At 36.1% G+C, this 24,169-nt stretch overlaps 1 protein-coding gene across 3 annotated transcripts in view; it reads right to left on the reverse strand.

The window, feature by feature from the left end:
* The window catches only part of mypn (myopalladin), a 67,236-nt gene extending 44,045 nt beyond the window's left edge, over positions 1 to 23,191 (reverse strand). For 2 of the 3 annotated variants that reach the window (NM_001365298.2, NM_001365297.2), the window contains 2 exon segments: positions 12,016 to 12,822; positions 23,015 to 23,191. In NM_001365298.2, the coding sequence (NP_001352227.2) occupies positions 12,016 to 12,818 (803 nt within the window). In that variant the 5' untranslated portion in view covers positions 12,819 to 12,822; positions 23,015 to 23,191. 3 annotated transcript variants of the gene reach the window in all.
* Positions 23,192 to 24,169: the final 978 nt, after the last annotated feature.

A 24,169-nucleotide genomic window follows, 5' to 3' on the forward strand; every position in this document is an offset into this window, starting at 1 on the left:
ATAAACTATCAAACTAATTAAATGAATGAATAAATGAATTAATGAATGTTTGAATAAATGAATTAAATAAATAAATGAATGATTGAATGAATGAATTAAATTATGAACAAATGAATTAACGAACAAATTGAATGAATGAATGAACAAATTATATGAATGAATGAATGAATGAATGAAAAAATTAACGAATTATATGAATGAATTGAACAAACAAACAAACAAACAAATTAAATAAATGAACAAATTAAATGAATGAATGAATGAATAAACGAACCAACGAATAACTGAGTAATTAAACAAATTAAATGAATGAACTGAATGAATGAAATAAACGATGAACAAACGATTGAATAAATGAAGGAATGAACAAATTAAATGAATGAATAAATGAACGTACGAACGAACAAAAACGAACGAACGAACGAATAAACAAACGAACAAATGAATGAATAAATAAATGAACGAATACTCAAATGAATGAATGAATGAACAAATGAACGAACGAATACATTAAAAGAATGAATAAAATGAATGAACAAATTAACAAACAGATTAAACAAATAAATAAACAAATTAAATGAATGAATAAATGAACGAACGAACAAATCAATAAATGAAAGATCAAACGAATTAAGTGAATGAACTGAATGAATGAAATGAACAATGAACGAATAAATTATATGAATGAATGAATGAACAAATTAAATAAATGATTGAATAAATAAACGAACGAACAAATGAATAAACAAACGAACGAATGAACGAATAAACGAATAATCAAATGAACAAATGAATTAATAAATGAACGAACAGACAAAATGAATAAATTAATTCATGAATAAATTAAATAAATGAATCAATTAATCAAATGAATCAATGAAAGAAAAAATTATTGAATTGAATGAATGAATAAATGAAGGAGTGAACATACGAATAAATAAAATTAATGAATAAAATTAATAAATAAATGAATGAACGAACTTGTCCCATGAATCTGACTCTGAATATTCTCATACTGCGCTACAAATAACATAATAAATCTGCATCATGTTCACAAGTGAAATTCTCTGAGGAGTTCAGGAATGATCTAATGTGTCTGACATCACAGTCTCTCAGTCAGCTGACTAACTGCTTGTATAACACCACAGCTGCTCAAACACATCACACACACACAGAGAGAGAGAGAGAGAGAGAGAGAGAGAGAGAGAGAGAGAGAGAGAGAGAGAGAGAGAGAGAGAGAGAGAGAGAGAGAAGAAGGCCTTTCATTGACCTGTCAGTGAGGCAAGTTTGTGTCTGTGTGAGTAATGTTACACTAACGTTTCATCAATGACACACTGATAACCAATTATAGAAACATGATGAGTAGACATATAATTTCAATAATAATAATAATAATAATAATAACTAATATTACTGGATTTTTATAATATATTTTATATTCAGTCGTTAATTTTCCTTTGGCTTAGTCCTTTAAATATCAAGGGTCACCAGAGTGAAATGAACCGCCAACTTATCCAGCATATGTTTTACACAGCGGATGCCCTTCCGGCTGCAACCCAGTACTGGGAAACACCCATACACTCGAACACTACGGCCAAGTTAGTTAATCAATTCTCCTATAGCGCATGTGTTTGGACTGTGGGGGAATCCGGAGCACCTGGAGGAAACCCACACCAGCACGGGGAGAACATGCAAACTCCACATAGAAACGCCAACTGACCCAGCCGAGACTCGAACCAGCATCCTTCTTGCTGTGAGGCAACAATGCTAACCACTGAGCCACCATGCCACCTCCCATCTAACAGCAGTTAATATATTTACTCTTTTAAAACATGATAAAACTGGATGAAACACTATATTCTGAGAGATGTTGAGCTGTTCGGTGCTCATCTAGAATATCCACAATCTGACTCATGAAGCTCTGGAGGATTTACAAGAAATGAGAGACTGAAAGAGAACCAGCCTGTAAAGTTCATCCAGACTCTCGTTTCTTCTGCTCTGCAACTGACTTTTAGAAAACGTAAACACTGCCATCGTTTCACGATTAACACACCTACAAACCATGAGTCAGACATCATTTAATACTAAACGGGATCACACTTTATTTTGATGGTCCAATTGTTGAATTTAAGTTACATTGCATCTACATACCAACTAAATCTCATATGATTATAAGTAGACTGTTAGGTTGGGGTTAGGGTTAGTGTAAGCTGACATGTACTTGCAAAGCTTCTTATAGTCAGTTAAATGCCCAGTATCAACAGATATTAAGCAGACAGTCTACTAATACTCAAATGGACCATCAAAATAAAGTGTAACACTTAGAAAAACATGATCTAAACAAAATAAAATGAATAAAACAACATAAACACACTAAATGTTTACAATCTAAACAAAAACTACAATTAAACTTAATATATAAATAAAAATTAACATATATACTGAGCTAAAATGACATTAATGGATTTTTTTTTGTTATATAGGAGAGCCATATTTATTTAATTTCTATTTACACTCCCTGATAAAAGTCTTGTCGTTGATCTCAGTTGTAAGAGCAACACATAATAACTTGACTTCTGGTTGATCGTGTGTAAAAGTGTCAGAAGGTGGATTTCTCTGATGAATCATCTGTTGATCTGCATCCCAATCATCACCAATACTGCAGAAGACCAACTGGAACCAGCATGGACCAAGATTCTCATGGAAATCAGTCAAGTTTGGTGAAGGAATAATCATGGTTTGGGGTCATTCAGTATGGGGGCGTGCGAGAGATCTGCAGAGTGGATGATCAACATCAACAGCCTGAGGTATCAAGACATCTGTGCTGCCCATTACATTACAAACCACAGGAGAGGGACAATTCTCCAGCAGGATAGCGCTCCTGCTCATACTTCAGCCTCCACATCAAAGCTCCTGAAAGCAGAGAAGGTCAAGCTGCTCCAGGATTGGCCAGCCCAGTCACCAGACATGAGCATTATTGAGCATATCTGGGGTAAGATGAAGGAGGAGGCGTTAAAGATGAACACAAAGAGTCTTGATGAACTCTGGGAGTCCTGCAGGAACGCTTTCTTCTTCATTCCAGATGACTTTATTAATCAGTGATTTGAGTCATGTCAGAGATGTATGGATGCAGTCCTCCAAGCTCATGATGGAGTCAGACACAATATTCATTCTGTCTCCACTGCAGCAGGACTTTATATTCTTTACTGGACATTATTTCTGTTCAGTGATGACACTTTAGTCTAAGCAGAGTCAGACCTTACTGTCCTAATCAAATCATTCAACATCAAGACATGATCATATATTATTGTTCTCAAATAATTGTAATCTAGAGGCCTTTACCTTTCATATAAGACACTTCTGACACCAAATCATCATCTAGAAGTCAAGTTATTATTTGTGTTCCTAAAACTTGGATAGACGACAAGACTTTTGTCAGGTAGTGTATAGTTTGATTATTTAAATTATGTGTGTATAAGTTCTTTTTTATATCTATATTTTTATAACTAAATAACCTATATATCTATATAACCTGTTGACTATTGCATATGAACATATGAATGTTTTAGCTAATTTATGGTACTCACACAAACACAATGTAAATATGCTTTTTTAATGATGCAAATAATTGTGATTAATCCTTTATATAAACAATCAGGGGTGCCGCTGGCCAGTACGGGCCCTATGACAACATTCTGGTGGTGATTAGGCCCCCTGATAGGCGGCTCCTGGACCCCTTAGAATTGCCCTAACTGTATATAATACACAGTTGAAGTCAGAATTATTAGCCCCTCTGAATTATTAACAACCCAATTAATTATTTTTTTTCCCCAATCTCTGTTTAACGGAGAGCAGATTTCTTTAACACATTTCTAATCATAGTAGTTTTAATAACTCATCTCTAATAACTGATTTATTTTATCTTTGCCATGATGACGGTAAATAATATTAGACTAGATATTCTTCAAGACACTTCTATACAGCTTACAGTCACATTTAAAGGCTTCACTAGGTTAAGTTAACTAGGCAGGTTAAGGTTATTTGGCAAGTTGTTGTATAGTGATGGTTTCTTCTGTAGACTATCGGAAAAAAGAAAAGCTTAAGAAGGCTAACAATTTTGTCCTTAAAATGGCTTTTAAAAAATTAATAACTGCTTTTATTCTAGCCGAAATAAAACAAATAAGACTTTCTCCAGAAGAAAAAATATTATCAGACATACTGTGAACATTTCCTTGCTCTGTTAAACATCATTTGGAAAATATTTAATAAAGAAAAGAAAATTCAAAAGGGGGCAAATAATTCTGTTTTCAACTGTATATACACAAAAATTATGCAAAATATATAGTTTTATAAAACAAATAAAAACATTTTATTGCTTTTTAACTCCACATAACAAAAAGAAAGTAGTAGTGATATATTATCCTATTTGAATAATATTTAAAAAGTTATATTAAAAATAATAAAATGCCCATGTTCTTTTCTGAATGCCATAGATTGTGAAGCTGGGTTTTAAAATAGTTCCTGAACTAAAGCTGGAAAGCCAGATTCGGTCTGTTGTTCGCTCTAGCTTCTTTCACTTCAGGCAACCGGCCAAAATTATGCAGGTTTTATCACACAAGCACTTTGAAACAGTAATCCATGCTTTTATAACCTCCCGCTTGGACTCCTGCAATGCTCTTTATTTTGGGGTGAGTCAGTCTTCTATCTCTCGTCTGCAACTGGTTCAGAAAGCAGCTGCACGTTTTTTAACTGGCACACGCAAATACGAACACACCACCCCGATTTTATCTCCTCTTCACTGGCTGTTGTGCATTTCAGGATCCATTTTAAGTTACTTTTATTTGTTTATAAGTGTCTGAATGGTGCTGCACCCCTTTACCTCTCTGAGCCTCTCTGTCCTTACACACCCTCTCGTTCGCTCAGGTCAGCAGACCAGCTCCTCCTGGGTGTGTCCAGGACCAGTCGAGAGCTCAGAGGGGATCGGGCTTTTGCTGTGGCTGCACCAAAACTGTGGAGCGAGTTGCCGTTGTATATTAGACAAGCCTCTTCCATTGCTGTTTTTAAATCTCTTCTTAAAACCCGCTTGCTCAATTTGGCTTTTAGCACAGTGTGAGATGTTGACATTTTATGTTTATTTATTTGTATTTTAAAGTTTGTTTGACTCTTTGTTGTCAGCACTTTGGTCAACTGTGTTGTTTTAAAGTGCTTTATAAATAAATTGAATTGAACTGAATTGTTTTTAGATGTTTAAAAAATTTGACTAATACATGAAACTACTATAAGTATATTTTTGGTAAGAATGTGATACTCATTTCATAAAACGATACAAAAGGAATTATCCCAAAGTACACAATGCCGGAAAAACCTATAACCACAAACAAGCTGAATGTGTCATTCTGCAAACCTCTGTACTAATTCAATAGCTTGTTTACGCTTATACTGTTATTTTGGCAAACAGCGCTCCACTGAAGATGTAGGACATTAATTTCGCCTGCATTCTCATCGCATCATATTTCCAATGCAGCAAATTTAGACGGGCTAAGCTCAGAGTGTGTGTTAAACTGAGCTCAGAGTGTGTGTTAAACTGAGCTCAGAGTGTGTGTTAAACGCTCCGCTTTCACAAGACTTCTTTGTGCTCACAGCCAAACCTTATGATGCATTTGCAAGCAGAAATAATTGCTGATGCACTGATCATGATTTTCCATAGCCTAAATTCCAATTACAATATTGTCTACTACTTAAATTGGCCAATTCCATATAATAATTTCATATTTTTCTTTTTTTTTTTTTTTTTTTTTTACAAAACAGTTATGTGAACAAAATGTGTATTGGCTGAATATGTAGTGCTTTCATTTAATTGCATTTAAAATAGATTGTACAATCTCAAATCTCATGAAGTCAGAAAAATCTGACATGAAATTGTGACAAAAAAATGCTACAACAATTGAAACGCAGGTTAAAAATGCAGATTTGCTCTCTTCCAGCAGGTCGTGCATGTAGAACTGAAAAAAAATTAAATAATTATTCATCCATTCATTTTCCTTCGATTTAGTCCCTTGTTCATCAAGGGTAGCCACCGTGCAATGAATCGCCAACTATTCCAGCATATGTTTTACGTAGTGGATGCTCTTCCAGCTAAAATCCAGAACTGGGAAACACCCATACAGACTCATTCACACACACACACACATACACACTCATACACTACGGCCAATTTAGTTAATCAATTTCCCTATAGCTCATGTGTTTGGACTGTGGGGGAAACAGGAGCACCCGGAGGAAACCCACGCTAACACAAGGAGAGCATGCAAACTCCACAGAGAAATGACAACTGACCCAGCCAGGAATCAAACCAGCGGCCTTCTTGCTGTGAGGGCACAGTGATAACCACTGAGCTGCCTAAAATTAAATAAAAATTCCAAACTGAAGTGAAAAACCTGAAATTAAACTGTTGCTGATCATGCATTTTTATCAAAAATCTTCGGTTGTGTTTTATTGCTGGTGTGGAAATATAAATTTATATCATCTAATTTCAAATTAACAATAATCTACGTATAACTAAAAAGTTATATTCTCTGGTTTTTAATTATATAATTTCATTAACATTCCAGCTAGGAGGGACATTAACCTTTTGTCTTTCTGATTACAGGCTAAGCCAAAGTAATGCAAATTGTCAGTTTCACAGCATGGGGTGTCTATTGTTTTCTCTTTTCGATCAAATGGTCAGGCGGTTTCTGTCTCCAGAACATGATGAGATTAGACCTGAGAAGCAGTTTACCCTGCCGACCACAACTCTTGATTTGCATGCTTTGTTTAGCTATGCCCCCTCCTCCTAACAGGACAATATAGACAGGACATCTTTGTCTTAATTCAGACTATTTGCAGACTTGTGTGAGACTTGTGAGAGACTCGTGAAAGAACTTGCAGACTGCGGACCTCTAGTAGGCTCTTGCAGACACGGACATCTAAAGACGCTGTATGACTGCAGATTAACCAACACGTCTCAATAAAGGAATTCTGCTTGTTTCGAGTCTCCTGGACTGGGTTCTCTCTTCTTTTCACTCATTTATTTTTTTACAACACTGGTCTACCAGTGCATCCCTAGCTTTACTGGTATAACACTCTAATTGGAAAGTAAAACACTTTTAAATAAAGCTTCTTAGTATTAAACAAAACTACTAATCATAGAACTACTAAATAGTTAGTACCTCTGCAAAAAATATATCATGTATAAAATGTGTGAGACATTTCATTGCATGTTAAATGGAGACCCAAAATAATGGCTGATAATTTACTCTCAGTAATTGAGTAAAAACAAAACCTATTTCATCCGACAGCACATCAATAAAAACAACACAGGCTCATCGTGAATATGTACCCCCATATACATCTCTGGAGAGTGTGAATTATGTAGCCAGAGCTACGTTTGGCTGCATTTCGTCTGTTAAAACGAATGCGGTATGATGCTGCTGACAACTTCTGTTTCTTCTACTTTGCTACCAGTTGTCCGCTAAACTCCGTGTGGATGGCTTTTCTGCTGTTACCGGTTTGCTCAGTGGCTCTCCTGCAGACTTGAGATGCAGAGAAGAGTTGACTATGACGACGAGGTTCAAGACCAGCAAATAATGGTTCCAAAAAGCAGGTTAAACAAAAGGCAAAAAATAAAATAAACAAGTAAATAACAGGGTGAAAATGTGATAAGATCTGAAAGCCTGGTAAAAATCAGAGAGGGTTCTGGCTGCAGACCTGGTGCAGTGCAATCTGGGCTGCACCTAATGCTTTTTAATGGGCTCACCTAACCCCACCCCTAACCCTACCCGTCAAAGTGACGTCACTTGCTCCGTTTGAGTGCATTGTGTCTGACATTGCATCACTGATGCAGTCTCAGCTTGCATCAAAAAGGCTGCATCCAGATACTATTGAAAAATCAGGCGACCACAAGGGCTTTTCTTTTTCTCGATTGCTTTCGATAACACTGTTGGTTGGGTTTAGGGAAGGGGGTTGGTTGGGGTTATCGGACAGTCAGGCCCCATTTACACTAGTGCGTTTTAGTCAACCCAAGCTCATTCTGGAAACGTAGCCCCGCGGACGTTTCTGGAGAACGCGATTTACGTGGCCGGAGGTATGTAAAGGCCGCGTTTGGTTTTTTTCGAGCGAACGCTGCGGGGCGGTGTGGCGCCGCTCCGCCCCTCCTCTTCGCACTCGCCAGCCGACGGCTCGCCTCCGAGTGGAGGGCTTTCCCGACACAATCAGTTTGTCCGCCTCGGTGGACGACGACCGGGATCGAGTCCGGGGAACAGCGGGTTCTGGAAATCAGGTAAGACGAAAAACGGAATCCGGAAAATAAGGGCGAGAACGCAGCGGGATCCGAAAACGCTGTCGAAATCGAAGACGAGGGTTTTTTTTTTTTTTTTTTCAGATTCGGCGGCTTTTTGCGCGAGAACGGCGCGGGCGCGAATGTCGTGTGCTTCCGAGAGGCGCCCGCCCGAGACGTGAAAAAGCGCGCACAGCGGCCTCTCGCGGATCCGCAAAAACAAAAAAACGCTCGAATACGTACCTCCCGGGACGTAAATCGCGGTCCGCAGAAACGTCCGCGGGGCTACGTTTCCACAATGAGCCCGGGTTGGTTTTAGTTTTAAAATGGTGTTTTAGATCAAAAACGATCCGCGTCCACACTAGCGTTTCACCTAGTGTCTCTGAACATATCTCCGTCCACACTACGCCACCAAAAACGTATATCACGTGACCATTCGCGCACTCTGGGCATGCGCATTCTAGTACAAACAGAAAGCATGCGTCTCGCTCGGCATTTGGTTATTGTTAGTCAACAAACGCCAGTTGAACAATGAACGCGATGGCAAAGAAAGCAAGAGAGGTATTTTTGTGGACAGACGACGAGGTTAAGGTGTTACTAAACATAACAAAAGAATCACTGCACAAATGCGCCTAAAACAGACAATAGTGCAAACAACGCTCCCATTTCTGTGTCCATGTTGTTGTTTACAGTGAAGGCTGGTCTGCTGTCTTCTGGTAGCTTTAAAGCAGGGGTGGCCAATCCTGTTCCTGGAGAGCCACCTTCCTGCAGATTTCAGTTGTTACCCACACACACCTGAACTAAATTAATTAGGACCTGAACACTACGTGATAATTACAGGCAGGTGTGTTTGAGATGGGTTGCAACTGAAATCTGCAGGAAGGTGGCTCTCCAGGAACAGGGTTTGCCACCCCTGCTTTAAAGCCATGTGTTATAGTCATGTGATAGAGGCTAGACGAATAAGGGAAGGATACGCAATGAAACAAAAGCCCCAATCAGGTAGCGAATCTCAGCAGCCCCGCCTCTGTTTTCAGATGTCTCCGTTTTTCCCCATCCACACTGAGACGGAGCGGAACTTGTTTCCTTTTTAATTTTAATATTTCGCTGAAATCTAAATGTAATAAAAGCACATCAGCACCAAGGAAAATCAGACGCTCAAGACGTAAATTTTAAAATTATGACATATTAAAAATTGCCAATATATGACAGAAAATTGTGATAAAATACAGTTAGTGAAGCATTAATTATATCATTACTTTCCACTGACTGAAAATCATCCACCTGCACAGTTGAGTAGTGGACGGGTCAAACAAAAATAAAATTAGTATATTTTTCTTGGAAAAAAAATGTATTTTTAAAACCAATTTTGTATATTGTTCGTCTCCTTGTTGAAATATTTTTCTTGGTCAGTTATCTTCTAGATAAAATAGAAGAACCAATAACATTAGAAGTGAAGTGCTTCAAAACCCGCAATATGCTTTAACAATGACGAACCACAAACTGAACTGTCAAATAAAATAATAATCTAGGCTAAACTAAAATTAAAGTGAAATGTTCAGTTTCAGAGAAGCCTAAATAAAACTGTTTTCCCATGTTGCGCCGGTCAATTACAATTTAATTAATTTAATCAAATAATTTGAAAGAGCAGGACAGATGTTTACATATTCGCATCAGCACTAAACATTTAACTCGGTGGAACAAACTCGGTTGAAAGTGTGAGACACTTCAGAAACTCGTGAGAATGGAGATGTCTGCTTATTTATGCCAGTCTGTCAGATAAAATAGTTTAAAACACCTTGAATGATTGCTGTTCCATGCGAGGAGGCTGGACAGCAGCTGGATCTGATCTGTCTGATGAACAAGACAGGTTCCCCGGCTCAGGTGCTGATAATGAGACTGCGGTCTCCACTACGTGTGGGATCAGTATTTGTCTCATTAGTTTTAGGCCTTTTGGCAAATGTCTCAATTAAGTTTAGCTGTTTTAAAGAGCGTTTCACTCATTTTAACCTTGTTTTAAAACAATAACTATCTGAATGGTGATTTTTAGGTGCGGAAAATCCAACAGTAAAACTAAAGCCAATAGATTTCTTTACTCATCTCCCACCATGCAAGTACATACACACTTTAAAACACACACCTTTATTTGTTGTCATTCTGTCTTGCTTTGTCAATATATCGTAGTGTATACTGTTTCATAATCAATTTAAATTATGTAATAAAAATTTTTAAAAAGCGGCATTAGCTTGCGCCCTCTCATGGTAGGTACGCACAGTGCGTACAGCCGTACGCCTGCAGGCGCCACTGGGCGTAACCGTAGCAAAACTCATGCGTTTTAGTTTTAAAACAGCGTTTTAGAATGAAAACGATCCGCATCCACATTCGCGTTTTACCAGGGTTTCTAAACTGCTCTCCGTCCACACCAAAACGCTGAAAACGCACATCACGTGACCACACACACACACACTCTTTGGCAAGCGTTGCAGCCCATCTACCCAGATGAGAGCTGTGCTGGTCGGACTTCTCATCAAGCATCACCCGCTGGATGTAAACTCACTATATTTATTAAACGTGATATTTCATTCATCTTGTTGTCTTTATCTAACGACATATTCCCTGACTTTGGTCATTGGAATCTATTACTTGTTCTCAGGTAACGTGTTTTGGCTGAGCGCAAAGATAATTTAATGATTAATGTAACCACGTAGCCTATTCTGTATATTGACTGATCGCCTTTATTTCTATAATGTATAAACTTATTGTGTTATACTTTTATACTGGACATTATTGATTATTAAAACTGATATTCAGCAAAAGAGAGGGTGTGTTTCGTATTTTCACTGAAATTGACAGTAGGCAGTTGTTATAGGCTCCGTTTTGTTATAAATATTCACACAGTGAAGATGACGCTCATATATGCAGGACGACGCCTCAACATTTCTGCTGTCTGTTAACTTGCTAATATTAAAATGAAAATAGGCAGTTCCTTAAATCATGTTTACATTTTATTGTTGAGAAAGTGAAACAACGTAGCCAGGGTGATGTGAATGAAGTTATAAAGTTCACTGTTCCCTTTAAAGATTTACGCATGTCCTCGGTATAGTCTGTTGTCCATATCAAACTAAGAAGAAGAGACTGCAGTCTTGATCAAACTTGTGAAGTCTAAACTTACAAGGAGAGGATTCAGGACTGAACTGTGTGTGTTAGGCTACCTAATATTGAGGAAAAGCCCCAATCAGAGAGGCGAATGTCAGCAGCCCCGCCTCCGTTTTCAGATGTCTCTGTTTTCCATCATCCACACTGAGATGGAGCAGCAGCGTTTCAGAATGAAAACGGCCTCTCCAGCGTTTTCGAAACGCTCCGTTTTCGGCGCTCGAGAACTCCGGCGTAGTGTGGACGGATGGCGTAACCGTGGCAAAACTTATGCGCTTTCAAACTAAAACGCACTAGTGTAAACAGGGCCTCAGTCAGTCGACAGCAGCCTCTGGTGGATTTACGTGAGAACAGAGGTGTGAATAGCACTTGCGAGAGAGATTTGAGATCTGAAAAAGCGTACACAGCACCTCTGGTGGATTCCTGAAAACAAAAACTGCAAAAAAAACAATCCTCCTGGGATGTGTTTGGCGCTCTCCAGGAAGATATACAGGGGTATGTATCAATAATAAGCCTGGGCTGAATAAAAAGCATCATGAAGAGAAACTCACCGCACTTCAGGAGCAGGTTTTCCTCTGACGATACAATCCAGCTGAACTTTACTGCCCTCAGCAACTTCCCTGCTCTTCAGCTTCTGTATAAACTGTGGCGGTTCACACTCCGGCTCCTCCAGACTTTCACTCTGCACCATATCCGTAGATTCACACACAGTTCCAGCAGCAGTCGGTTCCGGTTCCCGAGTGTCCTCCATTGTTTCCTCCATCGGCTGGATGACAGGCCGTTCCCGATCTTCAGCATTAACAGAGAATGAAGCTCCATCTGGCTGAGGTTTGTTCTGGTATCGGCTTCGGTGCGCTTTACAAGAGCGAGGACGGATTCTCTTTGAACTGTTGGCTTTAAAAAGCGAGGAAAGCTCTTCGATGAAGTCTGCGGCTTTATTGAGGAACTCTTTCTTGGATTGGGTCTCCATGCCGTACGGAGCCGTCCTCTGTGCTCGTTTAAAATCCCCCACGTTAGTCCTGTGGGTGTTTTCTTGAACTTTTTTTGGTGTACTTTCAATTTGGGGTTTAGCAGATTTCTGATCTCGTTCTTGTGGGTCGTCGCTGATTGCTTTGCAGGCCAGATCTACGCTTTTATCCAGCTCTTCTTGGTTCAGGAACGCTGAGAGGTCTGGGATTGGTGTGTCCAGTTTAGCGCAGGATTCTTGGTTTTTTTCTTTGAGCGTGCCGTAGACTAGTCGGCGAGGCGGATCTGTGGATTCTCCGTGTCTGTGATGAGCTCGGGATTCAGCTAGGTAACTCTCTCTTAAGAGCTGTGATAATGATGTTGGCTGATCCATGCTGTTCTCCTGCATGAGTCTGAACACACACATTAACAACATTGAGTTAGAAAGAACTGAATTCGATCACATGCAGAAAAACCAGACGCTTCTAAACCCTTGTGTGCTGTTGGGTCATTTTCATCCAATCTAGGGTGATTTTTTTTAGGCTTAATTTGGCCACAACCTTCTCTGAGTTTTAGTAAATGCAATGATTTTTGGTGACAAATCTTATTTTGACACAATTTTGGGAAAATGCTTTGAAAAAAAAAACTTTACACACTCTGGGCAAATTGACCGCCCTTTGGTTATGTTGGGGGCTGTTTTTACCCCATTGACTTCCATTATAATCACATTTTTTGATTGCAAAGCCATGACAGTACTCTGTAAAAATGCTGGGTTCCACACAATTCCTTCATGTTGTCCTAACGCAAATTGATTAAGTTAACTTAATGGTTTTTACAAATTTATTGTCAGGGTTCTGGTCTAGTAAATTCTTGTTTTGGAGGCAGAGTCCGGATACTAGCTCTGTCTGGTCCTGTTTCTGTCCCGTTTGATGCGGCCGCGCGGGCTCTGCGTGCCTCGGACGCGCGCGCTATTGTACTCGTGTTTGTGTTTTCGTCTGTCTGCAGCGTGGTGTTTCATTCTCAGCGTCTCAGTAGTTAGTTTCGGTTTTGGTCGGCACTGGGATGAAGCATGCACGCTGCGTGTGTGAGCGCACGGTGAGTGTTTTCATTAATCGTGTGCTCGTGTCTTGCATCTGTTGTCAATGCACGTGGGTCTGTGTTTACACTGTGCTTTTGTCGTGTGCTTCAGTGTTGTGCTTGTGTTGTTATGAACACGTAGTTAATGAGTTCTCTCATTGGCTGCTTGTTCTAGTCTCGTTTTATTGTGTTGTCTCTGTGTCATGCGCTCTCCCGTCTATTGTCTTGTCCCACCCACCTTGTTATCCTGTCTGTAATTATTATTTCCACCTGTCCGCCTGTCTGTTTATTGGTTTGTCTTTCCTATTTATTCTCCTAGTGTGCTCTGTTCTGTGCTGGTCCGCTGTTGATTGTTTCCTTCCCTGTTGTATGAGGTCTGCTGATTTCTGTTCTGCAACAGTGGTTAAAGTTGTGTGTCTTGCCAAGTTCCAGATCAAGTCTAGTTGAGTGTATAATACAATGTTGTGTTTTTCCCCACATGGGGAGATTTGAGTTTTGTTGTTTTATTTTTCAATAAATTCTTCATTTCCTGCATTTGGGTCCTTGCCTCCTCTCCATCCACCCCCATACCGTGACATTTATGTTCACTGAACATAAAACATTCAAGTTATCCCACAAAAACCCTCAAGAATTGTGTTGATCAAACCCATTATAAATAAGTTGTTTGGACAAGTAGAAAATAAGTCATTATTTTGAGTGTAGGGCTGGGCCGATATTATATTAAACGATATTATATTAAATCAGGATAAAATGTCAAGACCAATCCTAAGCTCTGGACTTTTTTTACTTTATATCGATCTAAGAGCCAATCACACAGCAGAAATGTGCAACAATGGAAATATAAAAGTTTGTTGATGTTAGAGATGCCACCGACAATTCATTCATTCATTTTCTTGTCGGCTTAGTCCCTTTATTAATCCGGCGTCGCCACAGCGAAATGAAAGTTTTTACGCAGCGGATGCCCTTCCAGCTGCAACCCATCTCTGGGAAACATCCACACACATTCACACACACACACACTCATATACTACGGACAATTTAGCCTACCCAATTCACCTGTACCGCATGTGTTTGGACTGTTGGGGAAACCGGAGCACCCGGAGGAAACCCACGCGAAAGCAGGGAGAACATGCAAACTCCACACAGAAACGCCAACTGAGCCAAGGCTCGAACCAGCGACCTTCTTGCTGTGAGGCGACAGCACTACCTACTGCGCCACTGCTTCGCCCGCCACCGACAATTTATCAGCCGAAAATATCGACCACTTGGTTTGCTAATTTTTTGTCCAACAAAACAAAGTGTCCATATGTCCGGTTTATCTTTAGAGGTGCCCAAAGGAGTGACGTAAGGATCGATATTAGGGCTTATATTATTTTTTACTTTCATTCGTAATTGTGTGACAACCTTTCCAATGCCTTTTATCATCTGTATGCTGATAATTAAAGTGATTTATTGTTGCTCTCCTTCACTTGTTCAGCCCGAACAATCTTTACAGTCTGCTTTTAATAAATACCAGTCTCGTCTTCAGGATCTAAAGTTGGTTTTAAACAAAGATAAATCTAAATAAATGATTTTCCCACTCCTGTGCAGAACCAACCATTAATTACCACTGCCCAAGATGAACAAATCAATATGAGCAAATGTGCATTTTTGCCATATCGCCCAGCCCTACATGACAGCTTATAAGCATGCATTCTTAATAGTTGCTGGTTTTCCCTGTTGGGATTAAGAGGTACAATTTTTAATTGTTATTGTTGATCATCAGTTACAGTGCAAACAAGCTTAGCTTCTGCCTTTTATATGGAGTATAATGTGTGTGTGTGTGAGGAAGAGACATTTGCGCACTTACCTTGATATGTCTGAGGAAATGAAATGCCCCCCTCAGCTCTCAGAACACAGTAAACACAGTAAGTGTATTTCTGCACACACACTATACTCTGCTGTTTTACTCCACTGAACTCCATATATCCTCCTGAGACCCCGCTCATTGACTTGTGTCCTCTGTAGTGGACATTGCATTTTCATGAATTTTCTTAGATTTTTTTGAGCTACTCTGTTTTTTTTTTTTTTTTTGGGGGGGGGGGGGGGGAGAGAAAGGTAGGTAAAATTGAGCTTTTTAAATGTGTTTTTACAATTATTATTACATATATATTTGTTTATTAAAGTGTCAGGAACAATACATTTAGCTTTCAAAGCTGTTAGCTTGTTTGTGTTTCAAAATATCCTCATTTAAATGTCCACTGTAGTGGACACCAGGACCATCTTAATGTAGTTAATGACTGCATGTTGTAGGAGATACAACTGAAGCAGAGAGGATTGTTTATAAAATAGTTGAGGGAGACTCTGATTTACAGTCAGACAATCAGAAAATTAGAGACAATTAGAAAATGACAATCAGCTTTAAATCACTTTTATGATGAGTTTGTTTTGGATAAGCATCACTTCTTTTTTCTTCTTTTTTTAGTTCGGCTCTCTTTCAGACTAAACTGTTTCAGGAATTTCAATACAAAAAGAAAAATGGCTTTGTTTTGTTTTTGTTACATTAATATTGGATTAATATCCCTTTACAGCCATATCCTTTACAGTTTTGTAGTCTGAGTGGCGGTTGTTTCGAACTAAAATGGTCCTGTGGTCCAATACAGTGGACATGCTGTAAAACAAATGTAAAACAAAATGTAAACTCTATATTATAGATTTTTTTTTTTACTCAAAGGATTTAGAAAATCACAGAAAAAAAATTATTTGGGTCTATATAACAGCCAGAAACTCTATTGCACTCTTTTGTCTATCTAAAACAGGGATGTCAAACTGAATTGCAGGAGGGCCGCAGCTCTGCACAGTTTAGTTCCAACCCTAATTAAACACACCTGGTCAAACTAATTGAGTCCTTCAGGCTTGTTTGAAACCTACAGGTAAGTGTGTTGGAGCAGGGTTGAAACTAAACTGTGCAGGGCTGCGGCCCTCCAGGATTTGAGTTTGACTGACATCCCTGATCTAAAGGGTTAATGCTGCCAACTGATGATCAACAGTAAACATGACACATAGTCCCTCTTCCCAAGAGGAAAAACCAGCAACAATCACACACATATTTATAATTAGATAGCATATTTTAATTAACATATATATTTAATCAGCATATATTTAATTAACATTTGTAATATCTGGTTTATTAATAATTTATTATCAAGTTGCACTCATAACAATGATCATAATTAATGCTCACTTTACTTTTATGTAATTCAGAAAAATATGAAAAGCAAAAAAGCATACAAATATATCTATATTTTAAGCATTTTATTCAATTATTTATTATCAAGATGCACTTGACTGCGAGAACTATGATTATAACTAATGTTCATTTAGATATGTACATACTGCCAAAAATTATGAATAAAAGCAATAAAAAAATACACAAATATTTTAAGCATTATTTTATAAAAAAATAAAAGTTAAATCTGAATTAATCATAATTTATTATTAAGATGCATTTACAAAAATCATTACTAATGCTCAATTTAGTTTTATGTATTGGCAAAAAACAATAAACAACACATCTAGCTATATTTAATCAGCTAAGCATTTGATTATAATTTTTTGCACCTGAATTATTATTAATTTATTATCAAGACGCACTCCCAAAGATCATAACATGATCATAACTAATGCTCACTTTACTTATGTATTGCAAAAAACAATACAAATGTATCTATATTGAAGGCATTATTTATTCAAATTTGTAATATATGAAATATTCATAATTTATTATCAAGATGCACTCAAAAATATCTCAATCATCTAATGCTCACTAAATTTTAGTACTGCAAACAAAGCATAAAAATGTATCTATATTTGAGGCATGTTTGATTCAAGTTTGTAATATCTGGTTTGTTATTAATTTATTATCAAGATGCACTCAAAAAAATCATAACATGATTTAATAATGATTGTTTTGCAAAAAACAATACAAATTTATCTATACTGGAGGCATTATTTATTCAAATTTGTATTATATGAATTATTAATTAATAATCATCAAGATGCACTCATAACCATGGTCATAACTAATGCTCTTTTCTTGTATGTATTGCAAAAATACGAAAAGCAAAGAAATGCAGCATTCTGCAGCAATTTCAAGCATTTAATATTCAAATTTGTAAAATGTGAAATATTCATAATTTATTATCAAGATGCACTCAAAAAGATCTCAATCATCTAATGCTCACTTAACATTTAATATTGCAAACAAAGCAAAAAAAAAAGAATCTATATTTGAGTCATTTTATATTTAGATTTGTAATATCTGCCTGGATTATTAATAATTTATCATCAAGATGCACTCATAACTATGATCACAATTAATGCTCACTTCACTTTTATGTAATGCAAAAAAATTACAAGAAAAAAAAATACAAATATAGCAAAATTTTAAGCATTTTTAATAAAAAAGTTTCAATATACAAATTATTTATAATTATTATCAAGATGCACTCACAAACATTAATGCTCATTTTACTTTTATGTATTGCAAAAAATAAAAGCATGACAATGCAAATATATTTTTAAGTATTATCGTTTTCAAAATTTGTAAAATCTGGATTATTCATATTTTATTATTAAGATGCACTCAAAAAGATCATAACATGATCATAACTAAAGCTCACTTTACTTTTAAGTATTGCAAAGAACAATACAAATGTATCTATGTTGGAGGCATTATTTGATTTAGATATTGAAATTGATTTAGATTTGTATCATCTGGATTATTAATAATTTATCATCAAGATGCACTCATAACTAATGCTCACTTTTATGGATTGTAAATATATGAAAAGCAAAGAAATGCAGCTATATTTTAAGCATTTTATATTCAAATTTGTAATATATGAATTATTAAGATGCACTCATAACTTTGATTATTACTGATGCTCATTTTACTTTTATATATTGCAAAAAAACACACAATTGCAGCTATATTTAAGCATTTATTTATTTATTTTTCACTTGTAATATATGAATTATTATTTTATTATCAAGATGCATTCACAAAGATCATAAATATGATCATAACTAATGCTCAATTTGCTTTTATGCACTGCAAAAAAACGAAAGAAAAGCAAAAACAAAAGCATACAGCTATATTGGATTCAGTTGACTGAGTGTATCAGTGGCGTCTGATCTTATGAAGCCGTTTGAATCTCATTAGCGGCGTCTGAGAAAAAAAAAAAGGTCTTTTCTCATTGGCTGTGTTGTTATTGAATCCAGAAAGCGGATCCGCCTGCAGATGCTCCTGACACTCAAATCACTGCAATTAACAGCAGCAGAGATGCCCTTCCAGCAGACCAGCACACACAGCTGCTGTGTGCATTAAACACACACACACACACACACCGCTAATTATAGCAGCAGCTCACTTTACAAGAGCAAAATACAACACTATAAACATCAGATTACTCAGACGCTCGAGCTAAAAATCATTCTACACTGTGAAAAATATCTCTTAATCAACAGTTTGCATGTTTTACTGTGTGTTTTGGGTTTATTTGCAGATGTGAATTGCATTATGGGATGTTGATATCTGCTTTATCAACTTTTGATGGACTCTACAGTTTAACAAAGTGACTTTTAGTGCCATTTTAGAAGTTTTAAATATTATAATTTATAAAAAAAAATAATAATATGTAAAGAAATGAGTCTGTAAAATAACAGAAAATGTACTGGCAGACCATTACAAGGTGTCTGTAGCCTAATAAACAACACATAACCAGACAATTTAGCACTGCAAACTATTAAAAATGTTCATGAAAGTCACTTTTAACAACTTTTCAAGGTTAAAAGTTGTTAGAAGAAAGATCAAGATCCAATAATGGAACGCAAAAGCAGAAATAAATGGGGAAAAAATAAAAACATTAACTATAAAAAATGCTAATTTACAGATACGTCTTTTGTGTATAGAGGACAGCATGTTTTGAGCTATTTGTAACTTATTAAACTAAGTTAATCATGTTCTAACTTAATTTTATAAGTTACACAAGCTGTTTTAAGTCAATCTACCATAAAATATGTTCAAATTATTCACAAGGTTAATTTGATTCAGCACAACTACAGACGCACACAAAAAAAAGATTCAAACATGATACCTTGGATATACTAAAGATTTTTGAGTGGTTGTAAAAAATTTATTTGGGCTGAATTTAAACAAACAAATTAGTTTAAACATCACGAAATGTAACTTGTTTGTTTAAATTCAACATAAATAAATTGTTTGCAACAATTTAGCAGAACTTTATTTTTTAGGTTAAGTATTTTTTTACAGTGTACAAACAAATATACAGTTAAAATTAAAATTATTAGCCCCCCTGAATTATTCGCCCCTGTTTATTTTTTTTACCCAATTTCTGTTTAACAGAGAGCAGATTTTTCAACACATTTCTGCACATAATAGTTTTAATAACTCATCTCTAATAACTGATTTATTTTATCTTTGTCATGATGACAGTAAATAATATTTGACTAGATATTTTTCAAGACACTTCTATTCAGCTTAAAGTGACATTTAAAGGCTTAAATAGGGTAATTAGGTTAACTAGGCAGGTTAGGGTATTTAGGCAAGTTATTGTATAACGATGGTTTGTTCTGTAGACTATCAGAAATAAAAATGTTTAAAAAAATTTTTAAAAAAATTAAAAACTGCTTTTATTCAAGGTAAAATAAAACAAATCAGACTTTCTCCAGAAGAAAAAATATTATCAGACATACTGTGAAATTTTTTTAAATCTGTTAAACATCATTTGGGAAATATAAAAATAAAGAGAAAAAAATTCAAAGGGGGCGAATAATTCTGACTTCAACTGTATATACATATATACATATGTGTGTGTGTATGAAGAGTTCAGATGCAAAACTAAAACAAGCATATTTTTCATTAGGCATAATTTTATTTTTGCATAAATATTGCATCAAATTACATGTATATAGAGTTCAGATGCAAAATCCTCTTAAGTGCTGTCTAGGATTTCTTTTACAATAAGCATTTTTTCAGTCTCTTATGTTTATGTTCAATAATTTAGTTAAAGATGATGAAAATGACCTATTGTTTGTAAATAAACGTGAAATTACTTCAACATAGGAGCATGAGAAAAACGCTTAGTTTAGAAGAAAATTTATTTTAGATAGTACTTAAAAGGTTTTTGCATCTGAACTATATTATTATTATATAAGTGCATAAAATCTATCTATCTATCTATCTATCTATCTATCTATCTATCTATCTAGACAAACAGATTCACATACACTCTAAAAAAAGGAATATAACCATTTAAAAAAAAAAAAGTTGATGGTAAATCATACTAAACATTTACTATTTTAGGATTACCTAAATGATTTACATTTGCTAAATGCCAGAATAATGAGATTTTTTTAAAGATTTTTTTTTATTAATTTCTAGACAGTTAAAAATTTACACACATTTCCTGAGTATTTGTTTAGCTCTGCTTTTAAACTGTATATCTTTGGTCAAATGTTTTGGGTCTCCTTCCACAAGCTTCTCACAATAGTTTGCAGGAATTTTGGTTGTCAGATTTGTTGGCTGTCTTGCTCGCACAAGCTTTCTCAACTCTGCCCACAAATTTTCTATAGGGTTGAGATCAGGGCTTTGTGATGGCCACTCCAAAACATTCACTCTGTTGTCCTTAAAGCACATTTGAACTCATTTGGCAGTATGCTGAGGGTCATGGTCTGTCTGGAAAAGCCATATGTGGCCAAGTTGTAATTTCCTGGCTGATGTCTTGAGATGTTGCTTCAGTATTTCTCCATGCTGTTCTTTCTTCATGATGCCGTCTATGCTGTGAAGTGGACCAGTCCCTCCTGCAGCAAAACAGCCCCACAACATGATGCTGCCGCCCCCATACTGCACAGTTGGGATGGTGTTTCTAGGCTTGTGCGTTTTCCCCTTTGTCCTCCAAATGTAACACTGCTCATTACGGCCAAACAGTTCAATCTCAGCTCCATCAGAGCACAGGACATGTCTCCAAGCATTACTCTTTTTCCCAGTGTCATTCAGCAGATTGTAATCTGGCTTTGTTGTTGATTCTGGCTTGTTGATTTTCTCATGTTGTCACACAAGGAAGCAGTGTGTTTGAGCTTTTCCTTCAATACTATTCTACAGTTGTGCCTCACATTAACTCAAATGTTGTCAATTAGCCAATCAGAAACTTCCAAAACCTTGACATCATCATCTGAGCTTTTGCAGAGGCAGAATAATCTGATTGTGTGTAAACTTGACTTTCAAGAAACGTTTCTCAAAATCTCTCTCTTATAATTCTGCTGTTAAGCAGAACAGAAACTAATGTGATCATCCTGACTTACCTAAAAGAGAAGTTTAGTCACATTAACAGCTGACTTTTTTAAATTGTTATGTGCCTTTTTATACAGCGTATGTACACTTCAACTGTAGATTGATGTGACCGATTAAACCAACAGATTAAACAGATGAGTAAAAAGAAAAAAACCCAAAAATGTATACATTTATTTATTTATATCATTTATATTGTTATTGTTTGTGAAGTAATTATTGCTTGTTTCCCCAATATTTACTTTTTTTCAGAATGTTCACTGAATCATTTATAACCTATTATTTAAATAATAATAATAATAATAATAATTATTATTATTATTATTATTATTATAATTATTGTCAACTGTTCAGTATCAAGCACCAAAAATCATCTAAAACTATTGGTAATACTATAAAATAATAGTTCATTAGTTAATGAATTTACTAACATGAACAAACAAGAAACAGTTTGTTTATTACACTATTTATTCATCTTTGTAAACATTAAAGAAAATAAAGTATTTTTTAGCTCATTAACTTATGTTAAAATGATTAATAATGCATTAATAAATGTTGGAGTGGGATTAATATTAATGTTGATGCATAATTCATGTTCGTAAATGAATTTAATAAATATTTAATAGTGCTTTCAAATCATTTATTAAAAATCAGCAAGCAAAACCAATATTAGACACTATTAAAGTGTAATAAATCAACTATTAAAGCTGAATTTTAAGCTCATTGTGCTTAATTTATTCTAAAAGTCAGCATAATACTGTATATCATTTTAATGCATCAACTTTTTAAGCAAAACCTTAACAATGCGTTAGTAAATGTTGGACTATGATTAATATTAATGTCAACACTTAATTCAAATTAGTAAATAAATTAACTAACATTAATTAATGATAAATTATAGTGTTTTCAAATAATGCGCAGTAAGCACAGCCACTATTAAACAATATTAAAACATAATGCAGTCTCAAGCTCTTTATGCTAAATTGTACACTAAAAATGTATTATTATTTTAGTATTTATTCAATCTTAGTCAATAATTTAAATCATATTAGAGCATTTTAAGATACTTTGCAATGCATTTTACGCCAAAACCAAGAATATATTCCTCATGCATTAAATAAAAAGCAACGTCCCTGACTCTGACGTACTGTAGGTCATGAGAAAACACCGAGCTTTACCTTTGTCTTCAGTGTAAATGTTGATCTCCTCAAAGTATAGATCACATGTGATTGTTTAGTGCACTTAAACTCCAGTTTTCCTGCTTCTCTGCGGTTTTCCCCAGTGTGTTGAGCAGAGTTAACCTTGAGTTTCCCGAGCGAGCGTCTGTCTGTCCTGTCAGCAGCAGAAAACATCCGTCAGGGTGTTATTTTTGCAGGAGCTGCTGGAGGGTTTAAAGTGTGTGCCAGAGAAACTGAAACTCTCATTGGACAGAAGACAGAAGAGAGACACTCTGGAGAAACAAATAAAGCACACTTAAGAACTGACAGGCTTATGCTAGAAGGGATACAGATGCGGCCGGAAGTTAAAGAGAATTATTTATATGATTAAAGTGTTTTATTAAGGTCTACCTCTACTCCAACACTCGTAGTAATGTAAAAACAGTAATTATACCGAGTATTATTCATATTATTTACTAAATTGGGGTATGCGCGCTGACTTTTAATTTTCGGTTAGCCATCTAAAATGTTTCTGGTTAACTGTCATTCGGTTACAAAATCGTCTGCATTTAAGATCTGATTTCTTAAAAAAATATTTACTGTTTAATTGACATGCAATATAAAATGGCTCTTAGAACGTACAAGAAGCACTGTTTTAAATTACAATATTCTGCACCATGTCTTTAAGAAATGTAAATGTATCTTACCTCAGTATTTTCAATGGAGTTTCTGCTCTTGTCTGCTGCTCCTGACGGCGCTTGCGTTTAACAGTCTATCGTCTTGTTTTACGCTTCAACAACTAAATGAATGCTTGAGTCTATTTAATTAACTAATTGAATTTTATTTACATCACTGGTTTATTTACATAGGTTGGTTGGCTGGTTTTAACGGGGTTTTGGCCATTTCCAGGCTCCAGCTCATTCCAGGCTGGTTTTAGCTGGTCAGGCTGGGAGATGACCAGCTAAAACCAGCCTTTTAGCTGGTCATTTTTCAGCCTGACCAGCTAAGACCACGCAGGAAATGGCTGGAAACCAGCCCGGAAATGGACAAAACCCCTCTAAAACCAGGCTGGTCGACCAGCCAACCAGTTTAAGCTGGTTTAAGCATTTTATTTTTTATTTTTTGCAGGGAGGAACCATATGAAATTGAAAAAAGTCACATTAAAGTTTCACTGGC

The sequence above is a fragment of the Danio rerio genome, chromosome 13 (genome assembly GCF_052040795.2).
Source record: "Danio rerio strain M-AB ecotype USA chromosome 13, GRCz13ab, whole genome shotgun sequence".
Taxonomy (NCBI): Eukaryota; Metazoa; Chordata; class Actinopteri; order Cypriniformes; family Danionidae; genus Danio; species Danio rerio.